This window comes from Oncorhynchus masou, chromosome 1 (genome assembly GCF_036934945.1).
Source record: "Oncorhynchus masou masou isolate Uvic2021 chromosome 1, UVic_Omas_1.1, whole genome shotgun sequence".
Taxonomy (NCBI): domain Eukaryota; kingdom Metazoa; phylum Chordata; class Actinopteri; order Salmoniformes; family Salmonidae; genus Oncorhynchus; species Oncorhynchus masou.
Window position 1 is genome coordinate 45,995,604 of NC_088212.1, and position 16,943 is coordinate 46,012,546.

The 16,943-nt window shown below is 45.7% G+C and overlaps 1 protein-coding gene across 1 annotated transcript; it reads left to right on the forward strand.

Annotated features, from left to right (window-relative positions):
- Nucleotides 1-157: 157 nt before the first annotated feature.
- Nucleotides 158-3,521, forward strand: LOC135545284 (SREBP regulating gene protein-like). The gene is made up of 5 exons (XM_064972910.1): nt 158-849; nt 1,372-1,528; nt 1,782-1,933; nt 2,254-2,367; nt 2,492-3,521. Exons 1-5 carry the CDS (start codon nt 757-759, stop codon nt 2,573-2,575), a joined length of 600 nt encoding a protein of 199 aa, XP_064828982.1. The 5' UTR covers nt 158-756; the 3' UTR covers nt 2,576-3,521.
- The last annotated feature ends 13,422 nt before the right edge of the window (nt 3,522-16,943 follow it).

Sequence of the window (16,943 nt, forward strand, 5' to 3'; positions counted from 1 at the left end):
GGTTGCTTCCTAAATGCATATTTTTGCAAGGAAATTGTTAACCTCACCTGAATCATCGTTTTATTTATAGTTATCATACCCCTGTAGTACACACCCCTGCGGCTGCCAGGCTCGCAACTATGTTTTCCCTGTATGATGACGTCAGTGAAATTATAAATCAACCAACTAGCGTTCACTTTCCCACCACCGCACATCCGAGTTTGGAAAATGTTTTGATGGTGGACGTCAGATTTTTTAAAAAATGTTCCTTTATTTCCGAGGCTTTCTCTGTAATTTCTCTGAAGTGAATGTCGGCAACAGGTGTCACTTGTAGAGTTATAGCCAGTTAGCGATGAATTTTACAGCAGGCTACGAACGTTAGCTAGCTAATGCTAACTCTAGCAGCTGGATGAGTACAGTAGCTAGCCCAGTGTCGTTAGCGTGTCCACAGGCTAACAAAGCAGTCTTTATCCAAAACGGCTTGCTAATATTTACTTTTTTAGCTAGCTCCCTAGCACTACGGAAATATATATTTTTACAGCTCATGTATTCACAGCTACGACGTTTTCAAGCCTAGTATTGCTAGCGAGGTAGCAAAATGGGTTAGTTTGCGGTTATGGTGTTGACCAAACAGTTACTCTGTCATAGCCAGACACCCCAGTTCAACTGCAAGTCTCTACTAAACAGTTTATCCAGCTTGCTTGTTATTGGAGCATTCCTGCAATTAAATTCCTCTGGCTGGACTGGGTGGTCGCTGGGATCTCCTAAGGTCATGCCATGGTGCTACGAAGATTACTGAGAAAACGTTGGGTGCTAGGTGTGGTGTTTGGACTTTCTTTGATCTACTTCTTAACCAACACCCTGAAACAGGTATTTAAACTTTTGACATCTCAGCTTTATGTCCAGCTCAAAGAACTGGAAAACAGATATTATCTTTGTCTGTACAGGCCTACGTTAGCCTAGACAGAGAGTCTGATGTCCAGCTCGGGTGGGTATAATTTGTGGAACGTTCTAACAGGAATCTGTTCCAAAAACTTCGTAAAGTAACTTACAAGTTGTCAACAAACGCATACAAAGTAGCATGATCAATTCAGCTAGCTGACGAATAGGCATCAACTCACAACGTAGCTTATTCTTAAGGTTTGTCAATAGGCTATCAGAGTGAGGACAGACATTTTACGGAATTAACGTGGTGAGTGAAAAACTTAATTAAATAGCCAGCTCTCTACCTGGTATCTTATTCTGCCGCTATACAACTTAGTATGCGTTGTTTGTTGACAACCTTGTTATTTACGAAGTTTTTGAAACAGATTCCTGTTGGAACATTCCACAAATTATACCCACCCTTTGGCTATACAAGACCAGTGAGATGAATTGTGTTGTGTTATGCAGGAGGAGAGAACCATAAGGGATCGCACCCTGTTGGAGGCCAGGGACCCGGACCACCGTATCCCATGGAAGGTCAGGTTTAACCTGGGCAACAGTAGCAGGCCAATCACTCAGTGCCGGAACTCCATTCAGGGCAAGTCACTGCTCACAGATGAACTGGGTAAGTTATTAACCTAACTGGACTCATTCACTCACTTGTAATCCCTTAGGAAATAATGGCTTTATCTCAATCTGTATTTCCACGATTCCTTACATCCTGTCTCCTCCCACCGGACCTTCTTCTCCAATGTGTTTTGATGAGATGGGATTGAAGGAAAGATGAATTAAGAAAAGCCCCTATCATTGAGGTATCATGAAATACAACTTCAATATTCAAGTCACTGACTAATCCATTGTATGTAATGGTCCACCAGGTTATGTGTGCGAGAGGAAGGATCTGCTGGTGAACGGTTGCTGTAATGTCAACGCTCTGAGCTCCAGACAGTACATCTGTAAAAGTTGTCTGGCCAATGGCTGCTGTAACATCTACGAGTACTGTGTGTCCTGCTGCCTTCAGCCTGATAAGGTATTCAAACTGTGGCACTCTTGTTGTGGTGCACCCAATAGCTAAATTGTTTGTTCCAAATGAGAATTTGCTGGAGGATGCATAACTTTTCAGTCAGTGGTATCATATCTCTATCTTACATTTGACTCTTCAACTCTACATTGTTTTCATCTTAACCTTTTGTAGTGGTTGAGTTATAACTAATCCATGTTAGAAATTCCAGATTTTGATCTGACCTTTACACCTCTCTCTCTGATCTCTTCACCCAAATTTCCCTTTCTTTTTGATGTTCTCTCTCTCTCTCCTCACTCACTTGCCCTCTCTCTTTCTCCCTCTCTCAGCAACTTCTACTAGAGCATTTCCTGAACAGAGCTGCAGACGGCTTTCAGAACCTCTTCACCGCCGTGGAGGACCACTTTGAGCTGTGTTTAGCTAAGTGTCGAACTTCATCGCAGGTATGTTGAGTTGTGTACATGAAACAAATGCATACCTCCCTGACCCTACCCACACGCTTTCATGCAGAGATGGTAAGAAAAACATTCTAATGGTCGTGTTTACCTTCTCATTTTGCTAATGCAGAGTGTCCAACATGAAAATACCTACAGAAATCCACAAGCAAAATACTGTTATGGAGAAAGTCCACCTGAACTCCTGCCTATATGATTGTTCGATCCTCTTGGACCTACGAGACTGAAAATAAACTAATTATAGTCCAACTAAGAGCTAAGGGACACACCTTGATGCTGCTTGAGAAGACGGGCTTCATCTTGTGTCCCATACTGGCCTTGAACAGTCTGATACCATACAGTGCCATCAAGAACACCAGAGCCATATACTGTATAGAGGGAGTTTGGCAAACTTTGACTGACGACAACGGACACCATGTTGAACCTTTCGATATAATAATGTGAGTAATCATCTCTACATATGGCTCTGAAGAACACTATCATAACCTCACAACTATGGACAAATACTTTATGATTTTTCTATATTATTTACACTTCATAAGTGCATAGCTTCATAACTTCATCAGTGATGATCATCAGGTCTCATTCGCTCACCAGTTGGGATTCGCCTCATGCTGCCCATTGTTTCACATCATGGGCGTGTTCATTAGGGCATGCAACTGAAAGTGTTTTACAACGTTTCGCAACAGAACTAAAATGTGGGTTTCTTATTGGTTAAGTCCCTCCCTGTTTAAGTTGTTTTCTTCCAAATGAACATGGCCCATGTTATAAAGGTTTTTATTTCAAGCCTGATCAATGTACTGAAGGATGGTATTAGTTAAGTCTTCATTGTTGAGAAACAAACGACAAAGAATGTGTCATCACTTGTGTGTAGTTGTGCATGCATATTGACTGACGGCTATTTAATAACGTGACTGAAAGTAATCGGCTCACGGTTTACGTTGCAATGTCTATTTTTTTAGACCCTTTCAGAATAATTATCAGTATTGCATTTTGTATAGAAATTGTATCTATTTTACACTATGAAATAATTCTATATTATGATGACTAAAGACCCTATAGTTTATCTGGGGTCAGAGAGCTGTATCAACATGTAGAATTGGCATATTTTGATTGAATATATGACAAAATAACTTTTTCAACATTGTTTTTTTCATTGTCAATATACATACATTTTCTTTCTGCTGTGCTATTGTTACCGATCATTTTGACATGGGTTTAACAGCTTGATCTGCTTTACCTTGCTCTGTCCACCTGCCTATGCTATAATTGCCTGGCTACGCAAAGTCCTTGCTGCAGTCAAATGCTACGCCACCCCCATGGAAGTTCTTTTTTGCAGTGAGTCTGGATCTGATTTGAGTACCTCCCCGACAATTTCTAGAATCAAACACATTCTAACTGTTCGGATCAGTCCCAGAAACTGGTGGTTTTGGCCATAGCCAGAACACATGGGTAAAGCAGCGTTTTTCACACTCTGCTGATTGGTAGTGATGAGCCAATTTCTTTACCTTTATTTAACCAGGCAAGTCAGTTAAGAACAAATTCTTATTTTCAATGACGGCCTGGGAACAGTGGGTTAACTGCCTGTTCAGGGGCAGAACGACAGATTTGTACCTTGTCAGCTCGGGGGTTTGAACTCGCAACCTTCCGGTTACTAGCCCAACACTCTAGCCACTAGGCTAGAGCTGATTACTTTGTTTTATACAACCCCCCCCCCCCCCTTTTTTTTACAAACCTCCTTTTTACATCGCCACAAACGACTTCGAGGATGGCAGTCTAATGCTGAAGTATTTAGCGAACATAGAGCAGTGGAAGAATTCAGTTAGTCTTCAGGCAAATGCTATACACCCTGGAATACAGTGATTGGACACCAGGGGCCTCAGTTTCTATGCAATATAGAAACATATTTTAAAAATTGGCCAACGTACAATCACTGGCGAATGAACTGGAGGATCTCCGTCGAGACTATCCTACCAACGGGACATAAATTGTAATATCTTATGTTTCACCGAGTTGTGGCTGAACCATGACACGGATAATATACAGTTGGCTGTGTTTGCCGTGCATCGGCAGGACAGAACAGCTACTTCTGGTAAGACGAGGGGTGGGGGTGTGTGTTTATTTGTCAATAACAGCTGGTGTGCAATGTCTATTATTAAGGAAGTCTTGAGGTATAGCTAGCCTGAGGTAGAGTACCTAATGAATAGCTGTAGACCACACTTTCTACCAAGAGCAGTCTATTTACCATCACAAATCGATGCTGGCACTAAGGCCGCACTCAACGAGCTGTTTAAGGCCATAAGCAAACAAGAAAAATGCTCATCCAGAAGCGGCGGCCCTCGTGGCTGGGGACTTTAATGCAGGCAAACTTAAATCCGTTTGACCTCATTTCTACCAGCATGTCACGTGCAACAAGAAGGAAAACAATTCTAAACCACCTTTACTCCACACACAGAGATGCATACAAAGATCTCCCTCACCCTCCATTTGGAAAATCTAACCATAATTGTATCCTCCTGATTCCTGCTTATTAGCAAAAACTAAAGCAGGAAGTACCAGTGACCCACTCAGTACGGAAGTGGTCAGATAACGCGGATGCTACGCTACAGGACTGTTTTGCTAGCACAGACTGGAATATGTTCCGGGATTCATCCAATGGCATTGGTGAAAAAATACCACCTCAGTCACCGGCTTCATCAATAAGTGCATCGATGACGTCCCCTCCCCCCACAGTGGCCGAACATACATATCCCAACGAGAATCAATGGATTACAGGCAACGCCGCACCAAGCTAAAGGCTAGAGCAGCCACTTTCAAGGAGCGGGACACTAATCCGGACGCTTATAAGAAATCAAGCTATGCCTTCAGACAAACCATAGAAGAGGCAAAGTATCAATACAGGACTAAGATTGAATCCTACTATAGCGGCTCTGATGCTTGTCGGATATGGCAGGACTTGCAAACTATTACGGACTACAAAGGGAAAACCCAGCCACGAGCTGCCCAGTGAAGAAAGCCGACCAGACAAGCTAAATGCCTTTTTATGCTCGCTTCAGGGCAAGCAACACTGATCACACTCTCTGTAGCCGGTGTGAGCAAGACCTTTCAACAGGTCAACATTCACAAGGCCGCGGGGCCAGACGGATTACCAGGACGTGTACTCAAGAGTATGCGCGGACCAACTGGCAAGTGTCTTCACTAACATTTTCAACCTCTCCCTGACTGAGTCTGTAATACCTACATGTTATAAGCAGACCACCACAGTCCCTGTTCCCAAGAAAGCAAAGGTAACCTGCCTAAATGGCTACTGCCCCGGAGCACTCACGTCGGTAGCCATGAAGTGCTTTGAAAGGCTGGTAATGGCTCACATCAACACCATAATCCCGGAAACCCTAGACCGACTCCAATTTGCATAGCACCCCAACAGATCCACAGATGACGCCTTCTCAATCGCACTCCACACTGCCCTTTCCCACCTGGACAAAAGGAACACCTATGTGAGAATTCTGTTCATTGACTACAGCTCAGTGTTCAACACTACAGTGCCCACAAAGCTCATCACTAAACTCAGGACCCTGGGACTAAACACCTCCATCTGCAACTGGATCCTGGACTTCCTGACGGACCGCTCCCAGGTGGTAAGGGTAGGCAACAACACATCTGCCACGCTGATCCTCAACACTGGGTCCCCTCCTGTACTCCCTGTTCACGCACGACTGCGTGGCCAAGCATGACTCCAACACCATCATTAAGTTTGCTGACAACACAACAGTGTTAAGCCTGATCAACAATGAGACTGCCTATAGGGAAGAGGTCAGAGACCTGGCAGTGTAGTGCCAGGACAACAACCTCTCCCTCAATGTGAGCAAGACTAAGGAGCTGATCGTGGACTACATGAAAAGGAGGGCAGAACACGCCCCCATTCACATCAACGTGGCTGTCGTGGAGCGGGTCGAGAGTTTGAACTTCCTTGGTGTCCACATCACCAACAAACTATCATGGTCCAAACATACCAAGATAGTCGTGAAAAGGGCACGACAAAACTTTTTCCCCCTCAGGAGACTGAAAAGATTTGGCATGGATCCTCAGATCCTCAACAGGTTTTACAACTGCACCATCGAGAGCATCCTGACGGGTTGCATCACTGCCTGGTATGGCAACTGCTCTGCCTCCGACCGTAAGGTGCTAAAGAGGGTATTGCGTACTGCCCAGTACATTACTGGGGCCAAGCTTCCTGACATCCAGGACCTATATACTAGGCGGTGTCAGAGGAAGGCCCAAAAAATTGTACAAGACTCTAGTCACCCAAGCCATAGGCTGTTCTCTCTGCTACCGAATGGCAAGCGGTTCCGGAGTGCCAAGTCGAGGTCCAAAAGACTGCTGAACAATTAATAAAATGGCCACCCGGACTATTTACATTGACCCCCTTTGTTTTTACACTGCTGCTACTCGCTGATTATTATCAATGCATAGTCACTTTACCCCTACCTACATGTACAAATTACCTTGACTAACCTGTACCCCTCGTATATAGCCTTATTATTTTGTGTTACTTTATATTTCTTACTTTAGTTACGAAATATTTTCTAAACTCTTTCTTGAACTGCATTGTTGGTTAAGGGCTTGTAAGTAAGCATTTCATGGTAACCTGTTGTATTCGGCACGTGACAAATAAAATTTGGTTTGAAAATAATACTTAGGAACAGAATTTAGAATGTGTGTTAGCATAGAAAAAGTGTGATTTATCAAACAATCTTACGAGCGTCATGCACACACTGGTAGGAGATAACCACAGATAAATACCAATATTGTTCTCAAAGCCTCAGTGCTCGTGAGTGACCATGGCTGTTTGTGTTTGAAAATTGGTCAAAATAATCCCTTTAATACATGGGGAATATACAACACCCGACCATGAAATTCAACGGCGGAACAACAAAAAACATTATTCTGAGACTGAAATAGAGGTGCTAATGTCTGCGATTGAGTTCAACCAAAATGTTTTTTCACTCGTTCAGTTGTGGCTTAACCAGTAAAAATAAAAGCATAGCTACAAAGAGAGGACCATAAGGACAATTCAGGTTGCTTGAGCAATGGCAAAATACTACAAATGAGTAAAAAACACTCAACAATAAGCTATCTTGTAGACGTATAAGCCAATATTGCTGTTCTGCAGAATTAACAAGTTGTGCGTTCTACCTGGCCACCTTATTCAGCAGCATCTTTTGAGCATCACATAACCTATCAAATGCACATAAAGTGTGGAAGTTTTTTCTGTTCGCATGCATAGTTAAAATCACCATCCCAAAATGATTTCATGGCCATGTGGATTCTGTTTATATTTGGGAACCCATTGATGGCGGCATGGCAAACACCCCTCTTGACTTCACCCAGTTGTGCGATGGTATTTTTTAAAACATTTAACCTTCATTTAACCAGGCAAGTCAGTTTAAGAACAAATTCGGCCTACACAGGCCAAACCTGGACGACTATGGGCCAGCTGTGTGCCACCCTACGGGACTCCCAATTACGGACGGTTGTGATACAGACTGGATTCAAACCAGGGTGTCTGTAGTTACGCCTCTAGCACTGAGATGCAGTGCCTTAGACCGCTGCACCACTCGGGAGCCCAGTATGTTACTGTTAGTTTAGCTGATTATTGCATCCAAGACATTGGCTCATCGAGGGATCCGAGATGCCGATCAGCAAGCTCCCTTCAATAATGTGCCCATTGCCAAAATCCCGGGGGGGGATAGGGACAGTGGCGATTTTAGCATGTACATCTTGGTGGGGCAAACTCCTCATTTTTGGAGGGTTGGTGCATGCCAGCAAAGCCTCTACACAACACTACATTCGTGGCCAAAAGTTCTGAGAATGACACAAATATTAATTTTCACAGTCTGCTGCCTCAGTTTGTATGATGGCAATTTGCATATACTCCAGAATGTTATGAAGAGCGAGCAGATTAATTGCAATTATTGCAATTGCAAAGTCCCTCTTTGCCATGCAAATGAACTGAATCCTCCAAAAACATTTCTACTGCATTTCAGCCATGCCACAAAAGGACCAGCTGACATTATGTCAGTGATTCTCTCGTTAACACAGGTGTGAGTGTTGACAAGGCTGAAGATCACTCTGTCATGCTGATTGAGTTTGAATAGCAGACTGGAAGCTTCAAAAGGAGGGTGATGCTTGGCATCATTGTTCTTCCTCTGTCAACCATGGTTACCTGCAAGGAAACACGTGCTGTCATCATTGCTTTGCACAAAAAGGGCTTCACAGGCAAGGATATTGCTGCCAGTAAGATTGCACCTAAATCAACCATTTATCGGATCATCAAGAACTTCAAGGAGTGCGGTTCAGTTGTGTGAAGAAGGCTTCAGGACACCCAAGAAAGTCCAGCAAGCTCCAGGACCGTCTCCTAAAGTTGATTCAGCTGTGGGATCGGGGCACCACCAGTACAGAGCTTGCTCAGGATTGGCAGCAGGCAGGTGTGAGTGCATCTGCATGCACAGTGAGGCAAAGTCTTGGAGGATTGCCTGGTGTCAAGAAGAGCAGCAAAGAAGCCACTTCTCTCCAGGAAAAACATCAGGGACAGACTGATATTCTGCAAAAGGTACAGGTATTAGACTGCTGAGGACTGGGGTAAAGTCATTTTTTCTGATGAATCCCCTTTCCAATTGTTTAGGGCATCCGGAAAGAATCGTATCCGGAGAAGACAAGGTGAGCGCTACCATCAGTCAGTGCTGTGTCATGCCAACCGTAAAGCATCCTGAGACCATTCATGTGTGGGGTTGCTTCTCAGCCAAGGGAGTGGGCTCACTCACAATTTTGCCTAATAACACAGCCATGAATAAAGAATGGTGCCAACACATGCTCCGAGAGCAACTTCTCCCAACCATCACCAGTTTGGTGACGAACAATGCCTTTTCCAGCATGATGGAGCACCTTGTCAAAAGGCAAAGGTGATAACTAAGTGGCTCAGGGAACAAAACATTGATATTTTGGGTCCATGGCCAGGAAACTCCCCAGACCTTAATCCCATTGAGAACGTGTTGTCAATCCTCAAGAGACGGGTGGACAAATAAAAACCCACACATTCTGACAAACTCCAAGCATTGATTATGCAATAACGGGCTGCCATCAGTCAGGATGTGGCCCAGAAGTTAATTGACAGCATGCCAGGGTGGAATGCAGAGGTCTTGTAAAATAAAGAGTCAAGACTGCAAATATTGACTCTTTGCATCAACTTTATGTAATTGTCAATAAAAGCCTTTGACACTTATGAAATGCTTATAATTATACTTCAGTATTCAATAGTAACATCTGACAAACATTTCTAAAGACACTGAAGCAGCAAACTTTGTGGAAATTAATATTTGTGTCATTCTCAACTTTTGGCCACGACTGTACATTAATTGCACTAAAATGGTGACAAACGGTGCCCACAAACTGTTAGGGCCTACATAAAGCTGTCTCAACAGCAGAGCTTTCTTTTCAGCACCATGGAGTGAATCCTTACCACTGCTACACTTAGCTATCAACGGAGCCTTGTCTGGCAGCGAAACAGTTCATTCAGCCTAATTTACTGCCTTTAAAAAAAAACATAGCTCATATGAGCTAACTTGCTTAAAAAAATATGGTTTCTACTGACAAGTGAGATGTACAAACTATGGCATAAGGGAATGATGAGCGGAGAAGAGGCAATCCGTAATTTCGATTAAGACAATAAGTGAGCTAGGATGGACGTAGTCATTGGAAAAGAGACCAATAAACCCAGACTTGGACAACAGGTGCAGGTGTAGAAGCACGGTGGCTAGGAAAAACTCCCTAGGAAGGCCAGTGCCTAGGAAGAAACCTAGAGAGGAACCAGGCTATGAGGGGTTGCCAGTCCTCTTCTGGCCGGGTGGAGATTATAACAGAACATGGCCAAGATGTTCAAATCTTCATAGATGACGAGCAGGGTAAAATAATAATAATCACAGTTGTTGTAGACTGTGCAACAGGTCAGCACCTCAGGAGTAAATGTCAATTGGCTTTTCATAGCCGAAAATTCAGAGTATCTCTACCGCTCTTGCTGTCTCCAGAGAGTTGAAAACAGCAGGTCTGGGACAAGGTAACACATCCGGTGAACAGGTCAGTGTTCGATAGCTGTAGGCAGAACAGTTGAAACTGGAGCAGCAGCACGACCAGGTGGACTGAGGACAGCAGTCTAGGTAGTCCTGAGGCACAGTCCTAGGGCTCAGGTCCTCTGAGAGAAAGAGAATTAGAGAGAGCATACTTAAATTCACACAGGACACCGAATAAGACAGAAGAAGAACTACTGCAGCATAAATACTGGAGGCTGAAACAGGAGGGGTTGAGAGACACTGTGGCCCCGTCCAACCAAACCCCTGGACAGGGCCAAACAGGCAGGATATAACCCCACCCACTTTGTCAAAGCACAGCCCCACACCACTAGAGGGATATCTTCAACCACCAACTTACTATCTAAAGGCAGAGTATAGCCCATGAAGATATCCCCCACTGCACAAACCCAATCCGAACAGGAAGATCACATCAGTGACCCAACCCACTCAAGTGATGCACCCCTCCTAGGGACTGCATTGAGGAGCACCAGTAAGCCAGTGTCTCAGCACTTGTAATAGGGTTTGAGGCAGAGAATCCCAGTGGAGTGAGGGGAACCGGCCAGGCAGAGACCGCAAGGGCGGTTCGTTGCTCCAGTGCCTTTCCTCTCACCTTCACATTCCTGGGCCAGACTACATTCAATCATAGGACCTATTGAAGAGGCGTCTGTGTCTCACATGGGTACATTTACATTTACATTTAAGTCATTTATCAGACGCTCTTATCCAGAGCGACTTACAAATTGGTGAATTCACCTTCTGACATCCAGTGGAACAGCCACATTACAATAGTGCATCTAAATCATTAAGGGGGGTGGTGAGAAGGATTACTTATCCTATCCTAGGTATTCCTTGAAGAGGTGGGGTTTCAGGTGTCTCCGGAAGGTGGTGATTGACTCCGCTGTCCTGGCGTCGTGAGGGAGTTTGTTCCACCATTGGGGGGCCAGAGCAGCGAACAGTTTTGACTGGGCTGAGCGGGAACTGTACTTCCTCAATGGTAGGGAGGCGAGCAGGCCAGAGGTGGATGAACGCAGTGCCCTTGCTTGGGTGTAGGGCCTGATCAGAGCCTGGAGGTACTGCGGTGCCGTTCCCCTCACAGCTCCGTAGGCAAGCACCATGGTCTTGTAGCGGATGCGAGCTTCAACTGGAAGCCAGTGGAGAGAGCGGAGGAGCGGGGTGACGTGAGAGAACTTGGGAAGGTTGAACACCAGACGGGCTGCGGCGTTCTGGATGAGTTGTAGGGGTTTAATGGCACCGGCAGGGAGCCCAGCCAACAGCGAGTTGCAGTAATCCAGACGGGAGATGACAAGTGCCTGGATTAGGACCTGCGCCGCTTCCTGTGTGAGGCAGGGTCGTACTCTGCGGATGTTGTAGAGCATGAACCTACAGGAACGGGCCACCGCCATGATGTTGGTTGAGAACGACAGGGTGTTGTCCAGGATCACGCCAAGGTTCTTAGCGCTCTGGGAGGAGGACACAATGGAGTTGTCAACCGTGATGGCGAGATCATGGAACGGGCAGTCCTTCCCCGGGAGGAAGAGCAGCTCCGTCTTGCCGAGGTTCAGCTTGAGGTGGTGATCCGTCATCCACACTGATATGTCTGCCAGACATGCAGAGATGCGATTCGCCACCTGGTCATCAGAAGGGGGAAAGGAAAGATTAATTGTGTGTCGTCTGCATAGCAATGATAGGAGAGACCATGTGAGGTTATGACAGAGCCAAGTGACTTGGTGTATAGCGAGAATAGGAGAGGGCCTAGAACAGAGCCCTGGGGGACACCAGTGGTGAGAGCGCGTGGCGAGGAGACAGATTCTCGCCCACGCCACCTGGTAGGAGCGACCTGTCAGGTAGGACGCAATCCAAGCGTGGGCCGCGCCGGAGATGCCCAACTCGGAGAGGGTGGAGAGGAGGATCTGATGGTTCACAGTATCGAAGGCAGCCGATAGGTCTAGAAGGATGAGAGCAGAGGAGAGAGTTAGCTTTAGCAGTGCGGAGCGCCTCCGTGATACAGAGAAGAGCAGTCTCAGTTGAATGACTAGTCTTGAAACCTGACTGATTTGGATCAAGAAGGTCATTCTGAGAGAGATAGCGGGAGAGCTGGCCAAGGACGGCACGTTCAAGAGTTTTGGAGAGAAAAGAAAGAAGGGATACTGGTCTGTAGTTGTTGACATCGGAGGGATCGAGTGTAGGTTTTTTCAGAAGGGGTGCAACTCTCGCTCTCTTGAAGACGGAAGGGACGTAGCCAGCGGTCAGGGATGAGTTGATGAGCGAGGTGAGGTAAGGGAGAAGGTCTCCGGAAATGGTCTGGAGAAGAGAGGAGGGGATAGGGTCAAGCGGGCAGGTTGTTGGGCGGCCGGCCGTCACAAGAAGCGAGATTTCATCTGGAGAGAGAGGGGAGAAAGAGGTCAGAGCACAGGGTAGGGCAGTGTGAGCAGAACCAGCGGTGTCGTTTGACTTAGCAAACGAGGATCGGATGTCGTCGACCTTCTTTTCAAAATGGTTGACGAAGTCATCTGCAGAGAGGGAGGAGGGGGGGGGGGGAGGAGGATTCAGGAGGGAGGAGAAGGTGGCAAAGAGCTTCCTAGGGTTAGAGGCAGATGCTTGGAATTTAGAGTGGTAGAAAGTGGCTTTAGCAGCAGAGACAGAGGAGGAAAATGTAGAGAGGAGGGAGTGAAAGGATGCCAGGTCCGCAGGGAGGCGAGTTTTCCTCCATTTCCGCTCGGCTGCCCGGAGCTCTGTTCTGTGAGCTCGCAATGAGTCATCGAGCCACGGAGCGGGAGGGGAGGACCGAGCCGGCCTGGAGGATAGGGGACATAGAGAGTCAAAGGATGCAGAAAGGGAAGAGAGGAGGGTTGAGGAGGCAGAATCAGGAGAAAGGTTGGAGAAGGTATGAGCAGAGGGAAGAGATGATAGGATGGAAGAGGAGAGAGTAGCGGGGGAGAGAGAGCGAAGGTTGGGACGGCGCGATACCATCCGAGTAGGGGCAGTGTGGGAAGTGTTGGATGAGAGCGAGAGGGAAAAGGATACAAGGTAGTGGTCGGAGACTTGGAGGAGTTGCAATGAGGTTAGTGGAAGAACAGCATCTAGTAAAGATGAGGTCGAGCGTATTGCCTGCCTTGTGAGTAGGGGGAAGGTGAGAGGGTGAGGTCAAAAGAGGAGAGGAGTGGAAAGAAGGAGGCAGAGAGGAATGAGTCAAAGGTAGACGTGGGGAGGTTAAAGTCGCCCAGGACTGTGAGAGGTGAGCCGTCCTCAGGAAAGGAGCTTATCAAGGCATCAAGCTCATTGATGAACTCTCCGAGGGAACCTGGAGGGCGATAAATGATAAGGATGTTAAGCTTGAAAGGGCTGGTAACTGTGACAGCATGGAATTCAAAGGAGGCGATAGATAGATGGGTAAGGGGAGAGAGAGAGAATGACCACTTGGGAGAGATGAGGATCCCGGTGCCACCACCCCGCTGACCAGAAGCTCTCGGGGTGTGCGAGAACACGTGGGCGGACGAAGAGAGAGCAGTAGGAGTAGCAGTGTTATCTGTGGTGATCCATGTTTCCGTCAGTGCCAGGAAGTCGAGGGACTGGAGGGAGGCATAGGCTGAGATGAACTCTGCCTTGTTGGCCGCAGATCGGCAGTTCCAGAGGCTACCGGAGACCAGGAACTCCACGTGGGTCGTGCGCGCTGGGACCACCAGATTAGGGTGGCCGCGGCCACGCGGTGTGGAGCGTTTGTATGGTCTGTGCAGAGAGGAGAGAACAGGGATAGATAGACACATAGTTGACAGGGTACAGAAGAGGCTACGCTAATGCAAAGGAGATTGGAATGACAAGTGGACTACACGTCTCGAATGTTCAGAAAGTTAAGCTTACGTAGCAAGAATCTTATTGACTAAAATGATTGAAATGATACAGTACTGCTGGAGTAGGCTAGCTGGTAGTGGCTGCGATGTTGACACTACACTAATCAAGTCGTTCCGTCGAGTGTAATAGTTTCTACAGTGCTGCTATTCGGGGGCTAGCTGGCTAGCTAGCAGGTTGATTGCGTTACGTTACCTTAAAAGAACGACAATAGCTGGCTAGCTAACCTAGAAAATCGCTCTAGGCTACACAATTGTCTTAGATACAAAGACGGCTATGTAGCTAGCTAGCTACGATCAAACAAAACAAACCGTTGTACTGTAATAGTTACTACAGTGCTGCTATTCGGGGGCTAGCTGGCTAGCTACGTTAAAAGAACGACAATAGCTGGCCAGCTAACCTAGAAAATCGCTCTAGGCTACACAATTGTCTTAGATACAAAGACGGCTATGTAGCTAGCTAGCTACGATCAAACAAAACAAACCGTTGTACTGTAATAGTTACTACAGTGCTGCTATTCGGGGGCTAGCTGGCTAGCTACGTTAAAAGAACGACAATAGCTGGCCAGCTAACCTAGAAAATCGCTCTAGACTACACAATTGTCTTAGATACAAAGACGGCTATGTAGCTGGCTAGCTACGATCAAACAAATCAAACCGTTGTACTGTAATGAAGTGAAATGAAAATGTGATACTACCTGTGGAGCGACGGAATGTTGACCGGGTAGTTGGAGTTCAATTCGGTAGAGGTTGGCTAGCTGTTGGCTAGCTAGCTAGCAGCATCTCCTACGTTAAGGACGACAAATAGCTGGCTAGCTAACCTCGGTAAATTAAGATAATCACTCTAAGTCTACACACTCTAAACTGCACAATTATCTTGGATACGAAGACAGCGAAGACAACTATGTAGCTAGCTGACACTACGCTAATCGAGTCGTTCAGTTGAGTGTAATAGTTTCTACAGTGCTGGTGGACAGTGGATGTTAGCTAGCTGCTTAGCTAGCTGCTGGGCAGATACGTTAGGACGACGAAATACGATAATTATGCAATTATCTTTGATACAAAGACGGCTATGTAGCTAGCTAAGAAGACATTTCTAAGATTAGACAAATCAAACCGTTGTACTATAACGAAATGTAATGAAAAGTTATACTACCTGCGGACCGAAGTGTAGATGCGACCGCTCGCTCCAACCGGAACCGAGCGGGTAGGCAGACCATTCCATAAAAATGGAGCTCTATAGGAGAAAGCCCTGCCTCCAGCTGTTTGCTTAGAAATTCCAGGGACAGCAAGGAGGCCTGCGTCTTGTGACCGTAGCGTACGTGTAGGTATGTATGGTGGGACCAAATTGGAAAGATGGGTAGGAGCAAGCCCATGTAATGCTTTGTAGGTTAGCAGTAAAGCCATAAAATCAAATTTTGGGGTTCTAGTCAAGATTCTAGCAGCTGTGTTTAGCACTAACTGAAGTTTATTTTGTGCGTTATCCGGGTAGCTGGAAAGTAGAGCATTGCAGTAGTCGAACCTAGAAGTGACAAAAACATGGATACATTTTTCAGCATAATTTTTGGACAGAAAGTTTCTGATTTTTGCAAGGTTGCATAGATGGAAAAAAGCTGTCCTTGAAACAGTCTTGATATGTTTGTCGAAAGAGAGATCAAGGGCCAGAGTAATGCCATGGTCCTTCACAGTTTTATTTGAGATGACTTCAACCATCAAGATTAATTAATTCTCAGAAGATCTCTTTGTTTCTTGGGACCTACTAGAACTAGCATCTCTGTCTTGTCAGAGTTTAAAAGTATAACATTTGCCGCAGGGTAGCCTAGCCTAGAGGTTAGAGCGTTGGACTTGTAAGCGGAAGGTTGCAAGTTCAAATCCCCGAGCTGACAAGGTACGCATCTGTCGTTCTGCCCCCTGAACAGGCAGTTAACCCACTGTTCCTCGGCCGTCATTGAAAATAAGAATTTGTTCTTAACTGACTTGTCTAGTTAAATAAAGGTAAAATAAAATAAAAATGTCTGAAACAACAGGCTTCCAGGGAGGGCAATTTTGGGGCTTCACCATGTTTCCTCGAAATGTACAGCTGTGTGTCATCCACATAGCAGTGAAAGTTAACATTATGTTTCCGAATGACATCACCAAGAGGTAAAATATATAGTGAAAACAATAGTGGTCCTAAAACGGAGCCTTGAGGAACACCGACAGTTTTCAATCTCTCCAAAAGAATGTGGTGAATGTCTAACAATACGAGGACAGATGTAGGGCCTTGGTATGACACCATAAAAAGGTCATTTACCACCTTCACGTGTGCAATCTCAGTGTTATGATGGGGTCTAAAACCAGACTTACACGTTTCGTATACATTGTTTGTCTTCAGGAAGGCAGTGAGTTGCAGCCTTTTCATTTTTTTTCAGAGAAATGGGAGATTTGATATAGGCCGATTGTTTGTTTTTTTTTGTTTTTTTTCTGAGACAAGGATTGGATTTTTCAAGAGAGGCTTTATTACTGCCTCTCTTAGTGAGTTTGGTACACATTCGCTGGATAGAGAGCCATTTATTATGCTCAACATACGAGGGCCAAGCACAGGAAGCAGCTC